Source organism: Protopterus annectens, chromosome 4.part0 (assembly GCF_019279795.1).
Source record: "Protopterus annectens isolate FY-2018-M chromosome 4.part0, PAN1.0, whole genome shotgun sequence".
Taxonomy (NCBI): domain Eukaryota; kingdom Metazoa; phylum Chordata; order Ceratodontiformes; family Protopteridae; genus Protopterus; species Protopterus annectens.
This window is the reverse complement of record NC_056733.1, coordinates 675,276,492-675,298,828: the sequence shown is the minus strand read 5'-3', so window position 1 is coordinate 675,298,828 and position 22,337 is coordinate 675,276,492. Positions and strand designations below refer to the sequence as shown.

The 22,337-nt window shown below is 42.5% G+C and overlaps 1 protein-coding gene across 1 annotated transcript in view; it reads right to left on the bottom strand.

The window, feature by feature from the left end:
* ANAPC7 (anaphase promoting complex subunit 7) overlaps window positions 1-22,337 on the bottom strand; it is a 1,515,510-nt gene that overhangs the window by 993,059 nt on the left and 500,114 nt on the right. Inside the window, exon 5 of the mRNA XM_044068647.1 lies at window positions 7,463-7,616. Coding sequence (XP_043924582.1) covers window positions 7,463-7,616 — 154 coding nt within the window. The remainder of the gene's footprint in view (window positions 1-7,462; window positions 7,617-22,337) is intronic.

The following is a 22,337-nucleotide window of genomic DNA, read 5'->3' as shown; positions in this document are numbered from 1 at the left end:
CAAGGAGCCTCAATCCTCACCACTAACACCAGGGAGGTCATCTCTCAGAAGAGAGGAAAGGATAACTAATACACACAGTAAAGTACAATTTCCCTTAAGTGCACACAGAGATCACAGTCAGTCTGGGGTTGGTTGCTCCCTTGCTCACCATGTCCCCAATAAGACTCCCCACTGGCACAGCTATAGGGACCAGATCTCAGCCTAGCTGGGCAATCTGAAACCTCCAGTACCCCCTCTGTCCAACCAGTGCTTCATGTCCCTGCCAAGTAGCTGACACACCACACACACACACAAACACACACACACACACACACACACTTTGAGATAAGTATTTATACTTCACAGACACTCCTGGGAAAGGCTGGCACAGGTTCTCCAGCTGTGCCCCTATTACCCAAACGATACTGAAGTAATTCCTGCCACCACCCAGCCAATAATATCAGCTACTAAAAGGCCCTTAAAAGGGTGTCCAATTATTACTGTGCAATACTATTATCCAATGGTAATGTGACTATTCAGTCTAGGCTTATTGGAAGGGCTTAGACAGTAAACTCTATAAATATATAATGTACTCTACAGCATAATTTATCTCTGCATAAACCAACCACAGGTAGAAAGTTTTAAAAATATTTAATAATAAATAATTAAAACACAAGACAAAACTACTACACCACAGAGATATCTAAGAGTTCAGAGATCACACAGAAACTTAAAATAATACAGTAGGACAGGTCTGATTTCAAAGAAAAATACCTAATTATTCTTTACTAGTTTTAACTATTCCTACAAGAAATCACAGTGCTAGAAAGTACAGTTGTGTACCTACCATAAATGTAGATGTTTGAGTGTATTCACTGTTGCAGTCATTACACTTGGGTTATCCTGCTGGCAGGCTACCCGCAGTCGGCCCGAGTTCCAAAGTCTAGGTCCGGCGTCGGTTGCGGTTGCTTCTTCCCTGACGTCAGTGCGCCAGGGATATAAAAGATGCAACCAATGCCATTTTCTTCAGTTTTTCTTGCCCTAGATGTCAGGTGCCCCCAAAAAGGAAAGGCTGGAAAAAATAATGTCAAAAAACATGCATGTACCAGAATAACATTTCCTTCATCTACAGGCAAATACATCACATAGGTTGTAGAGAGTTGAGAAGTACAGAAAAGACCCAGCAATGAAAAAGGGGGATGGTGGGTGGATAACCTGGACTGCAACAGTGAATACACTCGAACATCTACATTTATGGTAGGTACACAACTGTACTATGTTCAGCGTGTTTCACTGTTGCAGTCATTACACTTGGGTTGAATCCCACAGCTGAGGTTGGGTGGCTGGGCCTAAATAGGATTAGGAGAGGCTACCAGGCCCTGCAGAACTGCAGTGGCAAAGCCTGCTCTGGATTTCGAGTAGAGAAGTAAGTGGTAGTGCTTAGTGAAAGTGTGCACTGAACTCCAGGTTGCAGCTTCTAAAATGTCTTTGGTTGGTACTCCTCTGAGAAAGGCTGCTGAAGTGGCTGCTGCTCTGGTAGAATGTGGCCTTATGCCCTTAGGCACTGATTTGCCATGTTGTGCATAGCAAAAGCGAATGCAGTGTCCTATCCATTTTGAAATTGTCTGCTTTGAGATGGGCTTTCCTTGTGATCCTGCAGCATAAGCTACAAACAGTTGCTCAGTTTTTTTGAAGGCTTTTGTTTTGTCCAAGTAGAAACGTAGCTGTCTGTGTATATCCAAAGTGTGCAGAAGTCTCTCCCCTTTATTCTGGGGATTTGGATAGAAAGTTGGCAAATGAATGGTTTGGTTAAGAGCCACACTGGAAACCACCTTTGGCATAAATGTTGGGTTTGCCCTTAGAGAAACCCTGTCCTGATGAAAAATTATGAAAGGTTCCACTGCCACTAATGCCTGTAACTCTGAGACTCTTCTTGCTGAAGTTATTGCTAGGAGCACAGCAGTTTCCCATGATAAGAATTTTATATCACCTGTGTTGGCTGGCTCAAAAGGAGGCAGTGTGAGTTTTTCTAATACAAAATTGAGGTCCCAAGTAGGTATTGGTGCTCTCCTTGGGGGCCTTATGTTTCTTGCCCCTCTGAGGTACTGCCTTAGTAGTGGATATGAAAAACATTGAAGGTTCCGTATTGTAATGAGCTGAAATGGCAGAGGCATGGATTTTAATAGATGAAAAGGATAGGCCTTTGTCCAGCATCTCAGTTAGGTATTGTAAAATCTGAGGTATATTTGGAACAAGTGGTTCGAGTCCTTGTGCCTGGTTCCAAGCACAGAATCTCTTCCATTTTTCTGCACAAGATTTCCTAGTGCTGGGCCTCCTGGCTTCTAAAATGACATCCATAACAGCTTTAGAGACAGGTGTGGTCTGAGTGGCTATATTATCTGCCATGCAGCCAGATTTAAGGTTCTGAGTTGACTGTGTAGAATCTGATTGTTTTGTTGAGTCAGAAGATGGGGAATTTGAGGTAAAGGCCAGGCTGGGCCTCGAGACAAGCTCTTTAGGATTGGGTACCAGTGCTGGCGTGGCCAGTCTGGGGCAATCAGGATCATTTTTGGCTTCTCTTGTCTGACTTTTAGGAGTACCTTGGGAAGAAGAGGCAGTGGAGGGAAGGCATGAAATGTTAGGGTTTTCCAGCTGAATGAAAGAGCATCCACTTTCCATGCTTGTGAGTGATAAGTTCTTTTGCAGAATTTCTGTAGTTGGCAGTTGTGAGGGGAGGCAAAAAGATCTATGTCCTGGCGTCCCCATTTCCTTGTTATCATGTTGAAGACCTGTGGATTTATTTTCCATTCGTGCGGATCCATGAGATTTCTGCTTAGTTCATCTGCCAGTGTATTTTTCTTTCCTGGCAGGAATTGTGCCTGCAGATGCACTTGACAGGTCAGTGCTGTGCTCCACAAAGTCATGGCTTGCCTGCAGAAGGGGTAGGAATGTGTGCTCCCTTGCTTGTTTATGCACCACATAACTGTGGTGTTGTCCGTCTTTAGCAATAGTTGTCCTGGATGTAGTAGATCCTTGAAGGCTGTCAGGGCATTCTGTACAGCTAGCATCTCTTTTTGATTGATGTGAAGATGCATTTGTTCCTTGGGCCACGTGCCCTGAATAGATTTTCCTGCCACGTGTGCCCCCCAGGCATAATCCGATGCATCTGTTGTTATTGTCTGCCTGGCTGTGGGTAAGGTGAAGGGCTGTCCCTTGTTGTGGTGACAGGCCCTGGACCACCATCGAAACTCCTGTTTTAGACAGGGAATTATAGTTACTATTGTTTCCAGGCTGTGGCAATGTTGAGTCCAAACACTTTTTAGATACCACTGTAGTTTCCTCATATGCAGTCTTGCATATGGAATTAGTAGAATGCAGTAAGCCATGAAGCCCAGGGCCTGCAGAATGTTTCTTGCAGGGAGCTGGGTCTTTGTTGCCATCATTTGAAAGTAATGAGTCAGTTGCCTTTGTTTGTCTGGCGTGAGATAAGCCATCTGGGTAGTTGTATTTAAGCTTGCACCCAGGCATATTATCTCTTGAGAGGGCACTAGTTTCAATTTCTTTTCGTTTACTGTGTACCCTAGGCAAATTAATAATCTTTTTACAAACGCCAGCTGCTTTAGTAGAATGTCCTTGCTCTGTGCTTGAATAGGGCAGTCGCCCAAGTAGGGATATATCTGAATTCCTCTTTGTCTGCAAAATGCAATTACTGGTGCCAGGCCTTTTGTGAAGACCCTGGGCGCAGTAGCTAAGCCAAAGGGCAGTGCAGAGAATTGGTAATGCATTGAGCCAGCTATGAATCTGAGGTATCTCCTGCAAGATTGTCTGATTGGGGCATGCAGGCATGCCTCCTTGAGGTCCAAAGTAACTAGCCAAGCCTTCTTGCCCAGCATGGGTAGAAGTTGCTGCAGTGTTAACATTTTGAATTTTGGAACATCCAGGAAAGTATTTAGGATTGACAAGTCCAGTATTGGTCTCCAGGCTTTGTCCTTTCTGGGAACCAGGAAGAGTCTTGAGTAAAATCCTTGTTCCTGTTCTTGCTGTGGTACTCTTTGAATAGCTCCTATGTCCATGAGAGCAGCAATTTCCTTTTGTGCCTCTGCCCATTGGTTTTGTGGCAAATCCGGCATACCTTTTGAATTTGGAAGGGTGCGAAAGTGGAACCTGTAACCATGAGAAACTATATTCAGGACCCATTTGTCCTGGGTGATTATGTGCCAATTTTGTGCGAAAAGTGCTAGCTTTGCCCCCTAGAGGTGCTGTCAAAAGGTAAGTGCTTGGCCTTTTTAGAGGAAAGTCTTTGGGACTGTTTCCTATAAGGTTGTGATTTGTCTTCTCCTCCTTTGGGGGCAGAAGCACCCCATTGTTTAGGTCTGTAGGAGCCTTGTGTCTGAGATCTGCCTCTTGGGCTTATGTATCTGCCTCTTTGTGGCCTGTCTGACACCTGAAAGGACCAATTTTTTGAAGGCCAGTTTCTACTAAACCTAGGTGTTGAACCTGTAAGAAATCCTTTACTGTCTGTATAGATTTTGCTTTATCCTCCATTTTCTTTAACACCTCTTCTGCCTTAATACCAAACAAAGTATCATGCTGTAATGGAGCATCCAATAATTTTACTTTAACATGTTCAGGTAAACTTTGTTCTTTCAACCAAGCATGCCTTCGAATGACAGAGCCTGTAACTGCGGCTCTGCAAGAAGCATCTAATGAATCAAAACCACATTGCAGAGTATGCTTTCCCACTTGTTCAGCTGCATGCAATAATTCCTGCATTTCCTTGTTGTCAGGATTCTCTGAATTTGTAAGCATTTTCTGTTTTAACAAAGACATGAGGCACTGTTGATATTTAAGCATGTGAAACTGGCAGTTTAAAGCTCTTACAGCTAAAGTAGCAGAGGTGTAAACCTTTCCCCCCATCTATCCAGAGCTCTAGAATCCCTATCAGAGGGAACAGAATTTTTAGCAGTGGAAGCCTTAACCCCTTTGGGACCCTGAGAAATTGTTTCAGGGTCAGCTGCAGGGTTTTTATAAAGAATTTTACGAGAGTCAGGGACCCTGTAATATCTATCTGGCTTGACTAGTGCAGGGGGTAAAGAATCAGGAGACAGACTGGATTCAGAGAAAACATCATCAACTATATCAAGCACAGGGGGGATAGCCAGGGGCCTGTGTTAAAGCAGTAAAAGAAAATATCTGAGCTTTTTCTTGGATTCTGAATAATCCTGGCTCTCCCAGTGGAAATGTTCCCTCATGGTGTGCACAGTTTCCCCAAAAGAGTAATCCTCAGGTGGAGAGGCTGAAGGTATAGATTCTTCAGTATCAGAGTCCTCATAGGGAGGAAGAGAATAGCCCTGATCTGAAGAGGAATTAGAGAAAATAGAAACCTGGTCAGAGGAATAATAGTCAGTGTCTTGCCTAGGCCTTTTATCAGGAGGGGGATGGGAACCCCTGATCAAAGTAATTAAGTCTTCGGCCATTTTAAGCATGTTCCTTTGGCATGGTTGACTGTCCAGGAGAATGTTGTACTTGTTTCTTTGTCTTTAATGGTGTCTTTGACTGTACTTTTGTTGCTGCAGAAGATTTAATAGTAAGCTGTGAAGGTCTGAAAACACCCTCAGAAGCCGATGCCTGCTCAGCGGCTCTGGACCCATCTGAGGGAATATTTTCCATAGGCCCAATACCTTGAGTATTTAGAGGCCTAGTTGTCTCCACGTGGGAGTCGGATACGGTCTGTGGCTCTGAGGTAGCGGGTGTCAGGGGCTGCGAAAGTGCCTCACTGAGAACCGGCGACTGGCCTAGAAGAGGCTTAGTCGGTTTTGGACTTCGGATGCCTGTCCTTTTCCTTGTCTTTGCGTTTTTTATGAATTCCGGTCGTCGGTTGTTCCGACGGCATTATATAGTTAAACCTTCGGCCAAAGTAATGTAATGCAAAATCAAACCGATGTTTAATAGCGCATTTGTTGAATCTAGCATAAAACCGACAACTAGTAACGTCATGGTCAGGGCCTAGGCAAGGAATACAGTAAGAGTGAAAGTCCTTATGAGGTATTTGCTTCCCACAAGAAATAACAATTGTTAACTTTTACTGACATCGGTCTGGAGCAAGAAAAAGTTTCCCCAACGGGGTACTTAGCTTTATTGAAGACTTCGGTTCTGAAACTCTATTTCGAAAATCTCCGGAGTCGGCCGACCGGCACTTGAGAACTGCTTCTGCTTCGGGCACCGTGCGGCAAGAAAGACTGAAGAAAATGGCGTTGGCTGCATCTTTTATACCCCTGGCGCACTGACTTCAGGGAAGAAGTGACAGCAACAGACACCGGACCTAGACTTTGGAACTCAGGCCGACTGCGGGTAGCCTGCCAGCAGGATAACCCAAGTGTAATGACTGCAACAGTGAAACACGATGAACATCTTACATGTGAGCTTAGGCAGAGTGCTGAGTTGGATATCCAAGACCAAAATGCTCTCAGTCTCTTGTGAGAAATAGTATTTAAACATTACTAACAAACATGTCTCTAAGGCCCTCCAAAATTACATAATTTTTGACACTTAGTCTGGAGTTCTCAGGCCACAAACTGCATTATTTAGCAATCTAACACCTGCTCAGAAACTTACAACAATATAAGTCATTTCACATGTATAGTCTAACAGAAACCAGAGCAATAAAGCACATTCCACATCTAAATTCTGGTCATAAACTTTAGCCTTAAAACAATGGGCAAGAAACCTTCATCCAGACGCACTGGAGCTGAATTTTAACATGAAAGGGTCACAACATGCTTCACTGGGCCAGTAGAGTGCAATGTTGTCACATATTTTGCAGTTCCACATTTCACAGTATTCTTTTACACTCAAGGAAAACATGCTTGTATTTTACATTTATTTTCAAATGCCATAATTATATATCAAATTCTATTTGACTAGGCTGGCAGCCTTTGCTCATCTCTCCCCAATCGTCACACATCCTATGACAGTTTTATAGACAGTACAGCAGTCAAAAAACAGAATCCCATTTGTTAACTTGTGCCATACTGCTATATTTTTACATATTGCTATATTTTACTCCCCTCCCCAACACGCACTTTCATATAGTATTTTTTTCTATATAGGTCATCTTTTAATATAGTTATTTCTCTATTTCCAAGTATCATATTGAAGAAAGGCATATGCACAGTTCAGTTTTCAAGGGACAGCAACTGACCCCATAAATATGAGAACCACAAATGAGACAATTCAATAAAATGTAAACCTGTTGTATTTGTCCTATACCACATGTAACAAATTAAGACCACTCCTATAGATTGTTGCTTCTGCAGTACATTGACTAAGTCGCTTATCAAAAAAGTTCTTTAACTAAGTACACAAACAAAACTAAGAGACTGATTGTAATTGAAATTTTATCAGGTTTGGAAATAGTGTAGTAATTCTTAAACATTAACTTTTTATATTTTACACGCATCAAACCACAAGTCTAAGGTCTTACCAAATTGTATTAACCGCTCTTGTGTTATCCCCAGTGTGTACAAAAGCATATGCTTTGATCCAAACTGACAGCCAATCTAGATTAGGAATACTCTGGATCACATTCATAGTCATCGATGCTACTTCAGCACCTTTCACAGAAAGGCGCAATAAACCTGAAATAAATACAATGCTCAGGGTTTTACTGCAGCAAAATATATTACAAACAAATGTGCACATTCTGTACAAAATTTCTGTTCAATTGTACAACTTTACAATGGATAAAAAAAAAAAAAAACACGTTAAAAAAAATCATTCAGAACATTCTTAAAAATCAGGATACTGTAGTATTCTTTTATTTGGAGTGGTGAGGAATTCTATACAACAGCAGTTGCCAAAGCCAGAAATGACAATCAGCACATCAAAAATATCTCTAAAGCCAGGACAGGTCTACTATTAAGTGTTTGCATGCTAGTAGCTAACTACAGTCCTCACTCCCTTAGCCTAAAAATCCAACCCCAACAAACCTAAATTCCCTGAACATTTCCTAACCCTAAAATCCCCCCCCCCCCAGACTAAATTTCCAGAGCGCTTCCTAACATTTAGCAAACTCCTCCCATTCCTTAACCCGAACAACTTCCCTCCCTAACTACTATTTATTTATTTTATTATTTTACATTTGTTGACCGGGCTAGTCTAGCTGGATATATGTCCATTTTCAGTAGAGGCCCGAGGAAAAAAGCTCCACACATTTCAAATAAAGTTCACATCTAGAGAAGTACATATTTAGAATGCAAATACATTTTCTTGTAAAGAAAAGAGAAATAATAAGAGGTTGCAAATTTATAAAGTACATATAAAGAAGGTTACACATATTTGAATAGACTTAGTATAATTAATAAGAAGTTACATTTAATTGTTGCTAAGAATACTAGCTAAGAAAAGAAAAGAAAAACAAATAGTGTAGATGTAGATAAGAAAGGAAGATAAAGGAAAATGAAATATAGAAGCAGTTAGGAAATACATCTAGAAGTAATATGTGTCACTTTTTAAAGAATCCAGTAATAGGTAAGACTATGATGGAGAGGAAGCATAGTAGTTGTTACGATGAAATAATTTAAGAGAAGAGAAGCATATTAGTTGTAAAGATGAATAGTTTCAGAAATGAGAAGGTAGGTTGATTCAGATAATAATGGATAAGTTGGTCAGTCAGGTTAAGAGCAGGGGCACATCCAATCTGTTTTCAGGAAGAGCTTAAGTTTATTTTTAAACAGAGTAATAGAGGGAAGTGTGGTAGGTACAAAGGGAAGTAGGTTCCAGGTTTTTCCAATAGAATTAGAAAACAGAGTCACCAGCACTATTGTTTGATTTATTGATGTATACAAGAAATTTGCAGACTTAAAGTTATCATAGGGGTGAATAAGGTTAGATAGGATGGGTGTTTTGGCAGGTTGATAAAGTATTTTGTGGACGATGGCCAGTTGATTATATTTCAGCTGCTGCTGAAATTCAAGCCACCCAAGATGCTTTAGATTAATACAGTGGTGTGTTCTATATGGATTACCTGTGCAAATCTGGCTATGCTATTGTAGGAGTTTTCTAGTTTCTTAAGGTTATTTTTTGACAGATTGGTAAATATGGGTGAGGCATAAAGAAGGGTGGAGATTAGATGGGTGTGGGCAATAGTTATTCTAGTTGCAGGAGTGAGGAAGGATTTAATCATATAAAGAGAGCTTATTTTTTTTATTAGTAGTTTTCAGAATGTTGTTATGGGCATCAAAGTTTAGGTTATTATCTATGGTGATACCTAGCAGTTTAGTAGTTAGATCTTGGGATATGAGTGTACCGTCATAGGATGATACAGTGAAGTCTATTGGGGGAGATTTACTGGTAGGTGTAAAAAGGAGAAGTTTAGTTTTTTTAGGGTTTAATAGGAGACAGCACTTTGTAAACCATAATTCTACAGAGTTAAATATGTCTTGAGATAGGGAGTGAAGTTCTGATACACATGTGGCTGAGCATATAAGTGTGGAGTCATCCGCGTATTGTATACATGTAGCTTGGGGAACTACTTGGTGAAGGTCATTGATGAATATAGAAAACAGAAGAGGGCCCAGTATGGAGCCTTGAGGAACACCAATATTAACAGGTAGCTGGGTAGAAAGAATGTTGTTCCAGAGCACAGCTTCATGTCTGTTATTTAAGTAGGAATGGAACCATTTTATAGCTAGTGGGTCGAGAGACAGAGATTTGAGAATGTTTACGAGTATAGTGTGATTTACCATGTCAAAAGCCTTGGACAGGTCTATGAAAAGTGCAGAGGAAGAGCATGTTAAGGTTACGGTTGTTAGTGATAGTGTCAATAAAGGAAAGGAGGGCAGTAGTTGTGCTATGGGAAGGTCGGAACCCATGTTTGGTGTTGGAAAGCAAGTTATTATGGAGAAGTTGGTCTACCAATTGCCTGTGGATACATCTTTCCATGATCTTAGACAGAGGAGAAAGTAGGGCTATGGGATGATAGTTGGAGAGTTCAGTGGAGTCTCCCCCCTTATGAAGGGGAATAATATGAGAGACTTTCCAAAGTTTGGGGATATATCCTTCAGTGATGGTTCTATTGATGAGAATGGAGATGGGGTAGGTAATAGATCTGGTTGCTAACTGTAGGTATTCTGAGGGTAGTTGGTCAGCAGGAGGAGTGCATGGTTTCAGTTTTTGGATAAGGGTAAGAATAAATGCTGTGGGGACAGGTTGGAAGAGAAATGACGGAGGTGGGTTAGAGTCAGAATTAGATGTTATGTTTTGAGGAGAAAGCTGACAGGCAAGAGTTTGAATTGCTTTGGCAAAAAAAGGTGTTAAAGGTGTTAGCAGTTTGTTTAGGATTGTCTTTGTCAGTGCCTTGTGGGTTAGGTGTGATAGATTGACTTGGATGTAATAACTGATTAATACTTGACCAGAACTTTTGAGGTTTATTATGGTGGGTCTGCTTAAATTGTAAATAATATTTTTTTTTATCAAACACTACAGCTTTTTTTGTTTCATTTCTCAGTTGTTTGTAGTTTTGGATGTCAGAATGGCTTTTAGTTAAGCGTGATTTATTCCAGTATTTATTTCTGAGATGGATTTTTTGTTTGGTTTCCTTAGTAAGCCATGGAGCAGATTTAGTTCTTATCCTGATAGAGCGGGGTAGGAGCATGGTGGTTGAGTATGTTTAGGAAATTAGTATTAAAGTAATCAACAGCTTCATCAAGAGAAAGGTGTTTTAAGGGGGACCAATGACATGCTTTTAGTTCACTTAGGAATAGATCTAAGTTGAATTTTTTCTTGGTTCTAATTGCCCTATATATGGGTTGAATGGGTGGATTGGTTTTGAGCCTGATAATGTAGGTTAATGAGTGGTCGCTTATGTCGTCAGGGAGGATTCCGGCTTCATAAGTCTGGGGTTGATTATTGATAAGTATCCAATCTAAGGTGCTTTCTTTCTTATTATTCTTGTTTATTCTAGTAGGGGAAGTAATAGTTTGGGTGAACCCATAGAGATTAATATGGCTAGTGGGGCAGTTATTGCAAAAAATTCCAATCAATGTTAAAATCTCCTAGGATTATTCCACTTCCACTCCCTAAACCTAAATCCACTTCGAGATTGCTGGCCTAATCTAGACTCCCATCCCAGCTGCTTGCTCAAACACATTTCCACCTTTGAGCATGACCAGCAGTCTACATCAGCTAGAAGACACAGGAGTCCCTGGCATTGATACAGTGGCCTTTGAGCACTTGGGACTTGAGCCCTTATAGCAGACCCAGTCAGGGCAAAATACTAGGAGGTTGGCATAATGGTTAAGGTGTTTACCTTGCAGACACAAGGTGCAGAGTTTGATTCTTACAAGGGGTAATTGGCTAGGTTTAAAATGGCTCACATGAGCAGTTAGCCTACTACTAATCTATGGACATATGGAACACAAGATTAGTAGAACATGTCGATTCTCACAACTACTGACTATATGAAAACAGACACAGCCAAGTATGCCCTCAGATATATTCAATGGATGCAAACAGGTATCAAAAAGCATTAATGCTTTTTTTTTTAATTTAAATCCAGTGGGTACAACTGTGATCAGGAAGCACAATGTGATTAAGCAACTAGCTCACAGTTGCAGTTTGCAAGTAGAAACTGTAAGAATCAAAGCTAGGACTATAAGGATGATGGTGTTGAGTATGGATCATAGGAAGTTACTAGGCTAATGGCCCTAGGGCCCTTACAAGCCTAGCCAAGTTCTACCCTTATTTCCACAATCAACATCTAATGCTAGTGTCCAGGAGGGATACAGGTGGAACCCTGGGGGTAAATTTACAGTTACCCATCCAATCGTCCAGATTGCGTTTGAAGAGGGCCAATGAGGTGCTCTGTTTGACATGAAGTGGGAGTCTGTTCCAAAGGTGTGGTAACCTCTGGGAGACAAATCTGTCCCTCCAGCAGGGTTCCACTTGCATTTTTTAACAAATTCATAGCTGGCCCGGTTTAAGATGGAACAAAACACAACAAAGGATGAACTACTACAGTTATTTAGGGTGAGAATTATAGCTCTACACTAGAATATTGTAAAACTGCGCGCACACACACACACACACACACACACACACACACACACACACACACACACAAAATGGATTTTAAGAATGAATGTAGATGACTGGAAAAAAGGAATCAACAGGTCAAGAAATTCAGAGCTTTTAAAAGAGAACTTTAGGCTGACTTCAACTCAATCAGTTAAGCAAGGTGGCACAGGAGTGATTAGACTCTGTCTGCTCACCTGTCATGGGGGGGGTGAAGGAACGTGATCTCAGCTCTCAGTAGAGGTCAGCAGCCACAGTGAGTGGCAATCACCAGTCAGCATGATGGACAGCAGTTTTGCTCCCACAAAACTTCACTTCATACCCAGGCAGATGACATCACCCAGTAGGCTAAAGGGAGTAGGCCCTTATTAAGCTAGCTAGTATATCAGCCAGCTGCAATGTAATTGGCCCCTTCAGTCTTCTTGTTTTCCCTGATCAAGGGTCACATCAAAGCCTAGTAACACTGAGACATCCCTCTCTCTACAAAAACTACTCACCTAAAGAATAATGTGTCAGTGTGTGTCCCAAATGTGGCATCAGGAAGAATACATGAGTAGAGTGAACTAAGGGGAGTATGAAAGCCAGACGTTGCTGACACAAAGATTCAGTTCACATTTCACAAACTGAACAGAAGAAATAATTTTGTTTTAGGAAGACCACAAAGACCACAGTTTCAATATTCAAATTTTTGTCTGTAATCCTAGCTGAACATTTTACAACTTCATTAATACAACAAAATTGTGAACATGCTTTAATGAGTAGCTTCTTAAAAATGTGCTATAACAGTTATTAATTGACATAACTATTTATCCTGTTCATCTGACATCACAGTTGCAGAAAAAACTGCTGGGTTCTTCCAAATATATTCATTCAGTTGATACCTAGTCAGACGTCCACAGCTATTGCACAGGTTCTAAAAATGAAAGTTATGTACCTACTAAATCCATGTTAACTTCTTCCATCAGTCTCAGCCTGTGAGGGTGACCAGATCAGACTTGGTTCCAAGGCTGATATCTCAGATTCTTCAGGCCCTAAGCAGGAAGTTTGATCTAACCATACCACTAAACAATATGGGGGGGGGTTACTAAAAGGAGGAAACAAAATAGGGACAAGGGAAAGGAATGCTATGGCAGTAGCCCAAGTACACACTTCGGGCCAGTTTGTACAGTTGGTCAAAAGTATCAGGAAAAAGAATGATAATTTGAAAGTAGGGAAAGATTGTTGAGATGGATAGAAGATGACAAATCAGACCTAGCATTTAGGTAAGTCCTTAACTTTTCTAATCAGATGTCATTTTTTTCCATCCATCTGGGAATGTCCCCAGACAGTAAAACCCCCCATGGTGGCATTTAGGAGATAATGCTCCATTTAAAACAGTGGAGCCAAAAGAAGACCTGTATCTGGAGTGTATATCCAATTTGCAATGGTTTACAAATGTAGGAGTGCTAGACCAGATAGCAGCTGCACAAATTTCATCTAAGGAGGCTTAGGCAAAAAAAGCATTTGATGTGGCAAATACCCGTACAGAATGAGCTTTAGGCTTACCAGGTGAAGGCATTCCTTTTGAGAAAAATATACAAACGAAATACAAATCAGAAAAGACATCTGAAAAGGGCTACTTTGGATGCTGGCTTACTCTTCCCAGCTTTAGAGAAAAATGAAAAGCTGATTAGATTTCTGGAATGTCTTCATTCTGTCTAGATAAAAAACTTAGTTAATGGTGGACATCCAAACAGTGGAGCAGGTATTCCCTTTTGTTGCTAAAGTTCGGGAAGAAAACAGGTAAATGAATGGACTGGTTCAAGCTGGACTCAGAGGCCACTTTAGGTAATGAAGGAAGGATTGGTACTTAGAGAAAAGCTGTTCTTATGAAACATAAGGTAGGGTGACACAGAAGATAAAGCTTGAAGCTCTGACACCCTTCTGTATGAAGTAATAGCCACCAAAACAAAGCCTTTCAGGAGAGCAGCTTCAAATCCACTGTAGCAGGACAATCAAAAGTAGACCTAATCAAAGTCTGCATAAGCAGTGTAAAAGTCCAAGGAAGTACCAGGTCCCTGGCAGGAGGTCTGAGAAAGAAGGTACCATTTAAATAGACCTTTGATAGTTTGAGAGATGCAACAAAAGTATAATTCAAACAAATGTGGAAATCAAAAATGGCAGCTACTTGGACAGCTGATTAGTGGAGATATGGATGAAAAAGATCCATTTAGAAGTCTAAAATTGCAGTCAAAGGATCAGAATAAGGGTCTAAACTGCTGGAAGAGTACAAATAGAAATATCTCTGAGTGGAGGGCTTCTAGGAGGGGGAAATAGTAACTCTTCTAGAAAGTGTGGGATCTCTGGCCATCATTGGAACTGGAAGAAAGTATGGTTGTGTAAAGTCTTAACCATAACCTTAGATGTCCTTCCCTTCTATATGCTGCAGTATCCATTACACGAGGGAGTCCACCTCCGGTTGACTCGTATGTCTGTCTGTTTTACCAGAGATAAATGCTATTGCGAAAGTATGAGCGATGGCCAGTATCACTCAGCGTACATCAGGTATAAAGTGGACGTCAGCATGCACCTAACTCAGAACTGCATGCCACCAGGCACCAGTCTGAAGGGAGTGAGTACCCAGGAGTCAGGCAAGCATCTGGGGAGAAGGCAGGGTGGGAGACTATACTACAGCATATATAGTAAGATTTTACGCAACTATACTATGTCCTTCTATTCATATGCTGCAGTATCAATTACATGAGGGAAGAGTGCCAAAGCTCATGGTACAGTAGGAACGGGAGGAGGAACAGAGGTATTTTCCAACAAGCCATGGAAAATATCCCTGGCAAAACCTACTCTGGACCTGGAAATGACATCCAGCTTGCAATGTCTGGTGAAAGTGTGGACAGATGCCCATATAGCTGTCTCTAAAAGAAAGCCCCAGAATAAGACACAGCCCTAGTGGAGTGTGCCTTCACTGGGAAAGAAAGCTTCTTACCACTGGCTTTGTAGCAGAAGGTAATGGCTCCAGAGATCCATGAAGAAATAGCTTGCTTGGAAACAGGGTGTCCCAGGGGTCTTGGGTGATAGCAGATAAAGAGCCTATCATTGATTTTTGAATGGATTTGGTTTTAGCCAAGTAGTATCGGAGTTGTCTATGCACATCCAAGAAGTGGAGGATCCTTTCGCTAGAGGACTGTGGTGAAGGGAAGAAAGTAGGCAGATTGATTGATGGCCTGATTGAGGGAGAGTTCATTAACTACCTTGGGCATGAAGGATGGGTTGGTACGCAAGCAAACCCTGTCCCTATGGAAAACTGTGAAAGGGGGTGAAGCCATCAGGGCTTGCAGTTGAGATCCTTCTGGCTGAAGTAGTAGGCACCAAGAGAACAGTATTCCATGTGCAGTGTTGTACAGTGGAGTCCTTAGCTGGTTCGAAGGGAGGTAAGGTAAGCTTTTCCAACACAAAGTTAAGATCTCAAGGAGGAGGGATAGGTTTTCCTTGGGGGTTTAATGTGCAGGACCCCTTTTATAAAAAGCTTCACTTCCAAACTGGAATCCAAAGGAGGAGTCAAAGGTAAACATCCTGAGATGGCAACAGATGTGCCTTGATGGAAGAATATGACAAGCCAGTGTTCATCAATTTACACAGGTAAGACAGAACCACTGGAGGTTCTACAGACAGTGGTTGCAAGTCATGCTTGAGACATCAAGCCAAAAATCTTTTCCATTTGCCTAGGCAGGATATTCTGGTAGGGGTGTTTCTGGCCTCCTGCAGAACCTGCAGCACGTCCTCAGTATAGAGGTGTCTAAAGGGGATTAATGCCCTATCACCCACAGTGTTAGGTTCAGGGTGGACATGTGTATCAGAGTTCCCTTTTCCTGTGTGAGTAGATCCATCCAGAAGGGTAACTTGTGGTGACTGCCCTTGGCTAGATGATGTAGTAGTGGGAACCAGTGCTGTCTTGGCCAAAAGGGGGTCGCCAACAATATTTTTGGTTGTTCTCTCTGAATTTTCAGTAGAACTTTCTGTACATGACAGAAGGGGGGGGATGCATATGCGAACATCCCCTTCCATGGTAAAGAAAGAGCATCCACCTTCCATACCCCAGGACTGTATATCTTGGTGCAGTAAGTTGGGAGTTGTCTGCTCATGGGGGAGGCAAACAAGTCTATGTGAGGTGTACCCCATCAATGGACCAGGTCCAGGAACACACCGCTGTTTAATATCCATTTGTGGAAATGAGTCATGGACCTGCTTAAGAGAATCTGCCATCACATTCTGGGTTGAGGGGATGTAGATGGCTAGGAGAGACACACAATTCTGTTGAGCAATCTCCCATGTATACAAAGCTAGTCTGTACAGGATGCTTGTTGATGTACCACAGCACCGTGGTGTTGTCTGTGTACCATCTCAGCACTCCTGGAAGCAGGTGAGCCTTGAAGATTTGTAGGGCAAAGATCAAGGTTCTCATTTCCCTGATGTTGATATGTTCTCTCTGCTGGTAGGGGGTCCGTACATCTCTGACTCTCAGGTCTCCAAGGGTTGCCCCCCCCCAACCCATGTCTGATGCATCTGTGTACAGATCCTGGTTGGGGGAGGGAAATTGTAATGGAAGGCCTGGATCCTTTGAAATCTGAGCAATCCACCACTCTAGTTCCTTAGATAGGCAAGGTAAAAAGGGAAGCATAAACTCCAGAGGGTTTAGGTGTCGTTTCCAGACCATCCTTAGGAACCACTGAAATTTTCTCATTTGCAGTCTTGCCAAGGGTACCATGGGAATGGTGGAAGTCATAAACTCCAAGAGTCTTAGGAACTCCCCGACTGACAGAGCTTGGAGAGGAAGTAGTTCCTGGAAATATGAGGTGAGGTTCTGAATTTTGTCTGGAGGTAGGCAGGCCATCATTTGCACTGACAGAATCCTACATTCTAGAAATACATGGTCTTGGGTGGGGGTCAGAGAGGATTTTTGAAGATTTATGGTGAACCCTAGCTGCTGTTTCAGCAGGGATATGGTATAGTCCAGGTGCTGTTGCACCAACAGTGGGGAAGATGCCTGGATGAGGATATTGTCCAGGTAAGGGAAGAGCTGGATCCCCTGCATTCTGGCAAAGGCAATAACTAGGGCTAGACATTTTGTGAACACTCTTGGGGCCGTGGAGAGAGCAAATGGCAAAGCACAGAACTGAAAATGCAATTAACCCACTGAGAAATGAAGGAATTTCCTGAAAAGTGGGTGGATAGGAATATCCAGGTAGGCATCCTTTATGTCTAAGGACACCATGTAGGCCTGAGGGAGGATTAGGGGGACTAGAGTAGGAAGAGTTAGCATCCAAAAGGAGGGGACCTTGAGAAAGAATTTCAGATGGGATAGATCCAAAATAGGTCTCTATGGACCTTCAGTCCTGGGGAACAGGAACATTCTGGAATAAAATTCTTTCCCTCTTAGATTTAGAGGTACCTCTTGGACAGTGCCTTGAGAAAGGAGGGAGTGCAAGACCGGAGAAAGTACAGTTGTGTACACTTACCATAAATGTAGATATTCAAATGTATTCACTGTTGCAGTCATTAAATTTGGGTTATCTGCTTGCAGTAGCCCTCAGTCGGCCTGATTAACAAAGTCTTGGGTCCTACATCGGTTGCTGTCTCTTCTTCTGTGACGTCAAGTCGTCAGGGGTATAAAACATGCAGCTGATGTAATTACATCAGTTTTTCTTGCCCCAGATGTTAGCTGCCCCCCCCCCCCAATGAGAAGCAATTAAATCTATAAATATACAAGGTACCTCAAACAAAAAAGCAAATACACCAAAAAGCTTTTAAGCATTGAAAAGGAGAGAAGAGGTATAGCCAAACAAAGTCAGGGGGCTGGAGGGAGGGTAACCAGGACTGCAACAGTAAATACACTCAGACATCTACATTTATGGTAAGTGTACACAACTGTACTATGTTCTTCATGTTTCACTGTTGCAGTCATTACATTTGGGTAGATCCCCAAAGCTAAATATGGGAGAAGGAATTTAGATAGCATTAGGACCAGCTATAAGGCCCTGTAAAACTGCAGTGGCAAAGCCAGCTCTGGACTTTGAAAAAACTGGAAAATGGTAATGCTTGGTGAAAGAATGTACAGAATTTCAGGTAGCTTCTAGGATGTCCCTGGTAGGTACACCTCTGAGAAAGGCTGTAGAGGTAGATGCAGCCCTGGTTGAGTGGGGTCTGATCCCCTGTGGGATAGGTTTTCCATGGTGCTTATAGCAGAAATTAATGCAATGGCCTATCCATTTAGAGATGGTTCGCTTTGAAATAGCCTTCCCCTCTGTCCCTGCAGCAAATGCCACCAGCAGTTGTTAAGATTTCCTTTGAGGTTTAGACCTGTCCAAGTAGAATCTAAGTTGTCTGTGCACATCTAAGGAGTGCAGTATCCGTTCCCCTTTGTTCTGTAGATTAGGAAAAAAGGTAGGCAAATGGAATGAACTGATTAAAGGCCACACTGGATACCACTTTTGGCATGAAAGTGGGATTGGTCCTGAGGGACACCCTGTCCGCATGAAAGATGATGAAAGGCTCCACTGCCATAAGGGCCTGTAATTCAGATATCCTTCTTGCTGAAGTGATAGCTAAAAGGGAAGCTGTTTTCCAAGAAAGGAATTTTGAACCTGCAGTAGCAGCTGGCTCGAAAGGAGGAAGGGTGAATTTCTCCAATACAAAGTTAAGGTCCCAGGATGGAGTTGGAGCTCTCCTGGGTGGTCTTAAATTTCTGGCCCCTCTGAGGAATTGCTTGAGCAGTAGAAGAGAGAAGAGGGGAGGTTCTGTGTTATAATGAGCTGAAATGGCTGAGGCGTGAATTTTTATTGAGGAAAAAGACAGGCCCTTGTGAAGCATCTCAGTTAAGTATTGTAAAAGCTGAGGTAAATTGGGCACTGCTGTGCTCATCCCTTGAGACTGGTTCCAGGCACATAATCTTTTCCATTTTTCAGCATAAGATTTTCTAGTACTAGGCCTCCTTGCCTCTAAAATGACAACCATCACTGGTTTACTGAGGGATGGTAAAGGAGAGCTTAGGTAATTAGCCAGGCTGCTAGGCTCAGTGTTTGAAGCTAAGGGTGCAGAATCTGGTTCTCCTGCTGAGACAGCAGGGTAGGAGTCTGAGGCAGGTGCCATGGGGCCAACAGTGACACATTGCGCAGGAGGGGGTAACCAGTGTTGGCATAGCCATGCTGTTGCAATCAAAATCATTACTGGTTTGCCTTGTTTGATCTTTAGTAGTACTTTGGAGAGCAGAGGCAGAGGAGGAAATGCATAAACTGATAGGTTTTCCCAGCTGAAGAACAGAGCATCCACTTTCCAAGCTTGCCTGTGGGGAGTCCTTGCACACAATTTTTCCAATTGGTAGTTCTGTGGGGAGGCAAACAGGTCTATATCTGGGCTCTCCCATTTGCTTGTCAACATGTTGAAAATCCTTGGTTCCAGTTTCCACTCGTGTGGGTCCATGAGGGTTCTGCTTAGTCCATCTGCCAGTGTATTTAGTTTTCCTGGCAGAAATTGAGCTTGTAGATGTACTTGGTAGCTCAAAGCTGTGTTCCACAATCCCATGGCTAATCTGTAGATGGGGTAAGAATGTGTACACCCCTGCTTGTTTATGTACCACATAGCAGTGGTGTCCGTCCTTAATATTAATTGTCCTGGAAGAATGTGGTCCTTGAAGGTTGTCAGAGCATTCTGTACAGCTAACATTTCTTTATGACTGATGTGAAGGTGCATTTGAAATGGGTTACATTTGCCTTGAATGCACTTCCCTGCCAGGTACGCGCCCCCCCATGCATAGTCTGATGTGTCTGTTAGGGTTTGGGTGGCATGGGGTAGTGTGAATGGTAGTCCTTGTTTTGGTGGCAGGCCTCTGCCCACCAAAGAAACTCTAGGCGTAGACCAGGAATGATAGGAATCATTGCTTCTAGATCCTGAGAATGTTGACACCATGGGCTTTTTAGATACCATTGTAGTTTCCTCATATGCAGTCTTGCATATGGAATTAAAAGAATGCAAAAGGCCATGAACCCCAAGGCTTATAGTATTTGCCTTGCAAATATAGCAGGGTTTTTGTGACCACTTGTTTGAAGTAAGTTGACAAGTGAATTTGTTTCTCTGGCGTGAGGAAAGCCATCTGGGAAGTTGTATTCAAGCTTGCTCCCAGGAATATAATTTGTTGACAGGGTACCAAGTGTGATTTTTTTTTCGTTTATGGTGTACCCCAGACAAGTTAGCACCCTCTGCACAAAAGCCAGATGATTCAAAAGTATGTTCTGGTTTTCTGCCTGAATTAGACAATCGTCCAGGTATTGGTATATTTGAATATTTATTTGCCTGCAAAATGCAATGGCTGGAGCTAGGCACTTTGTGAATACCCTGGGTGCAGTAGATAAGCCAAAAGGCAGTGCAAAAAACTGATAGTGCGTGTAAGCCTGCTTTGAAACGTAGATATCTTCTGCAAGATTCCCTGATTGGGATGTGCAGGTATGCTTCCTGTAAATTTAGTGTTGCCAACCAGGCATCTTTGTTTAGCATAGGAAGCAACTGAAGAGTCAGCATCTTGAATTTTGGAATCACCAAAAAGGTGTTCAGGTCCAGGATAGAACGCCATGAATTGTCTTTTCTGGGTACCAGGAAAAATCACGAGTAGAAACCTCGTCCCTTTTTCTCTTCTGGTACCAAGTGAATAGCCCCTATGCTTAAGAGAGAGAGAGTACTTGCTTTTGGGCCTCTGCCCACTGCTTTGGAGGTAGATCCGGCCAACCGCTTGGAGTTGGTGATGTGTGGAACTGAAATCTGTATCCTTGGAACACTATATTTAAAACCCATTTGTCCTTTGTAATGAGTCCCCAGTTCTTTGCATGAAGTGCAATCTTTCTCCCCAAAGGGGCAGTCAGTTGGGAAGTGCTTGGAAGTTTTAAAAAGAAGTCACTGAGACAATTTACCATAGGGGGGAGTTTTACTACTCCCATATTTGGAAGTGGAGGCCCCCCACTGCTTAGTCTTGTGCGTCCCCCTGGGACTGAAGCCTGGGTGCTCTGCTGGATCTGGGTTTGGACTGAGAAGGTCGAGAAGAGGCAGGAAAGGACCAATTCTTAGGAGGCCAATGTCTACTAAATCTTGGAGGTTGTACTTGTAAAAAGTCTAACAGTTTGCATAGAATTAGCTTTTCCCTCCATCTTTTTAAGAACAACTTCTGCCTTGTTGCCAAGCAGGTAGCCCTGATTTAAGGGAGCATCCAGTAATCTCGCTTTAACATGCTCTGGCAAGGATTGCTCCTTAAGCCAAGCATGCCTTCTAAGTACAGACCCAGTTACCGCAGCCCTGCAAGATGCTTCTAGTGAATCAAAACCACATTGCAATGTATGTTTACCAACTTGTTCAGCAGAATGCATAAAATCCTGTAAATCCTTATTTTCAGCACAATCAGGAATCATCATTTTCTGTTTAAGCAATCCAATAACACACAGCTGATACTTTAACATATGAAACTGGCAATTCAAGGCCCTAATGGCCAAAGTTGCAGAAGTGTATACCTTTTTACCCCATCTATTCAGCACCTTGGAGTCTCTATCAGAGGGGGTAGGATTTCTGGCAGTGGTAGCTTTAATGCCCTTGGGTCCCTGTGAAATGGTTTCAGGATCCGCAGTAAGATTTTTGAAAAGGGACTTGTGAGAGTCAGGAACCCTGTAATCTATCAGATTTTCTGGAAGCAGGAGGTAAAGAGTCAGGGGCCATGCTAGATTCCGAAAAGGCATCAACAACAATGTCCAGTACAGGAGGTATATCTAAAGGCCTGTGCTGGGGCAGGAGTAAGAAATCCCCAAGCCTCTTTTTAGAATCGGAGAAATCCTGACTTTCCCAACAAAAACGCTTCCTGAGAGTGTGCAAGGTTTCACCAAAAGAGAAATCCTCTGTGGGGGAAGCAGAGGGAATAGAGTCCTCAGCATCAGAATCCTCATAGGTAGATAAGGGTAAATCTTGGTCATCAGAGGAAACAGAAATTTCAGAATCCTGGTCAGAAGTATCATAAGCAAACTCAGTCCTAGGTCTCAGAGGGGGAAGGTTGGCTTCCCCTGATTAGAGTAATAAGGTCTTCAGTCATTCTTATCATTTGTTCTTTAGGCATAGAGGCCTGACCATGCAGTCAGGGCATCAGTTAAGGCCTTGAAGAAGATGGCGCCGGTTTAATATGCAAGTCAGTAGGCCTGAAATCACCCTCAGAAGCTGGTGCCCACACAGCGGCTCCGGACCCATTCAAGGTTGAGACATCCGCAGGT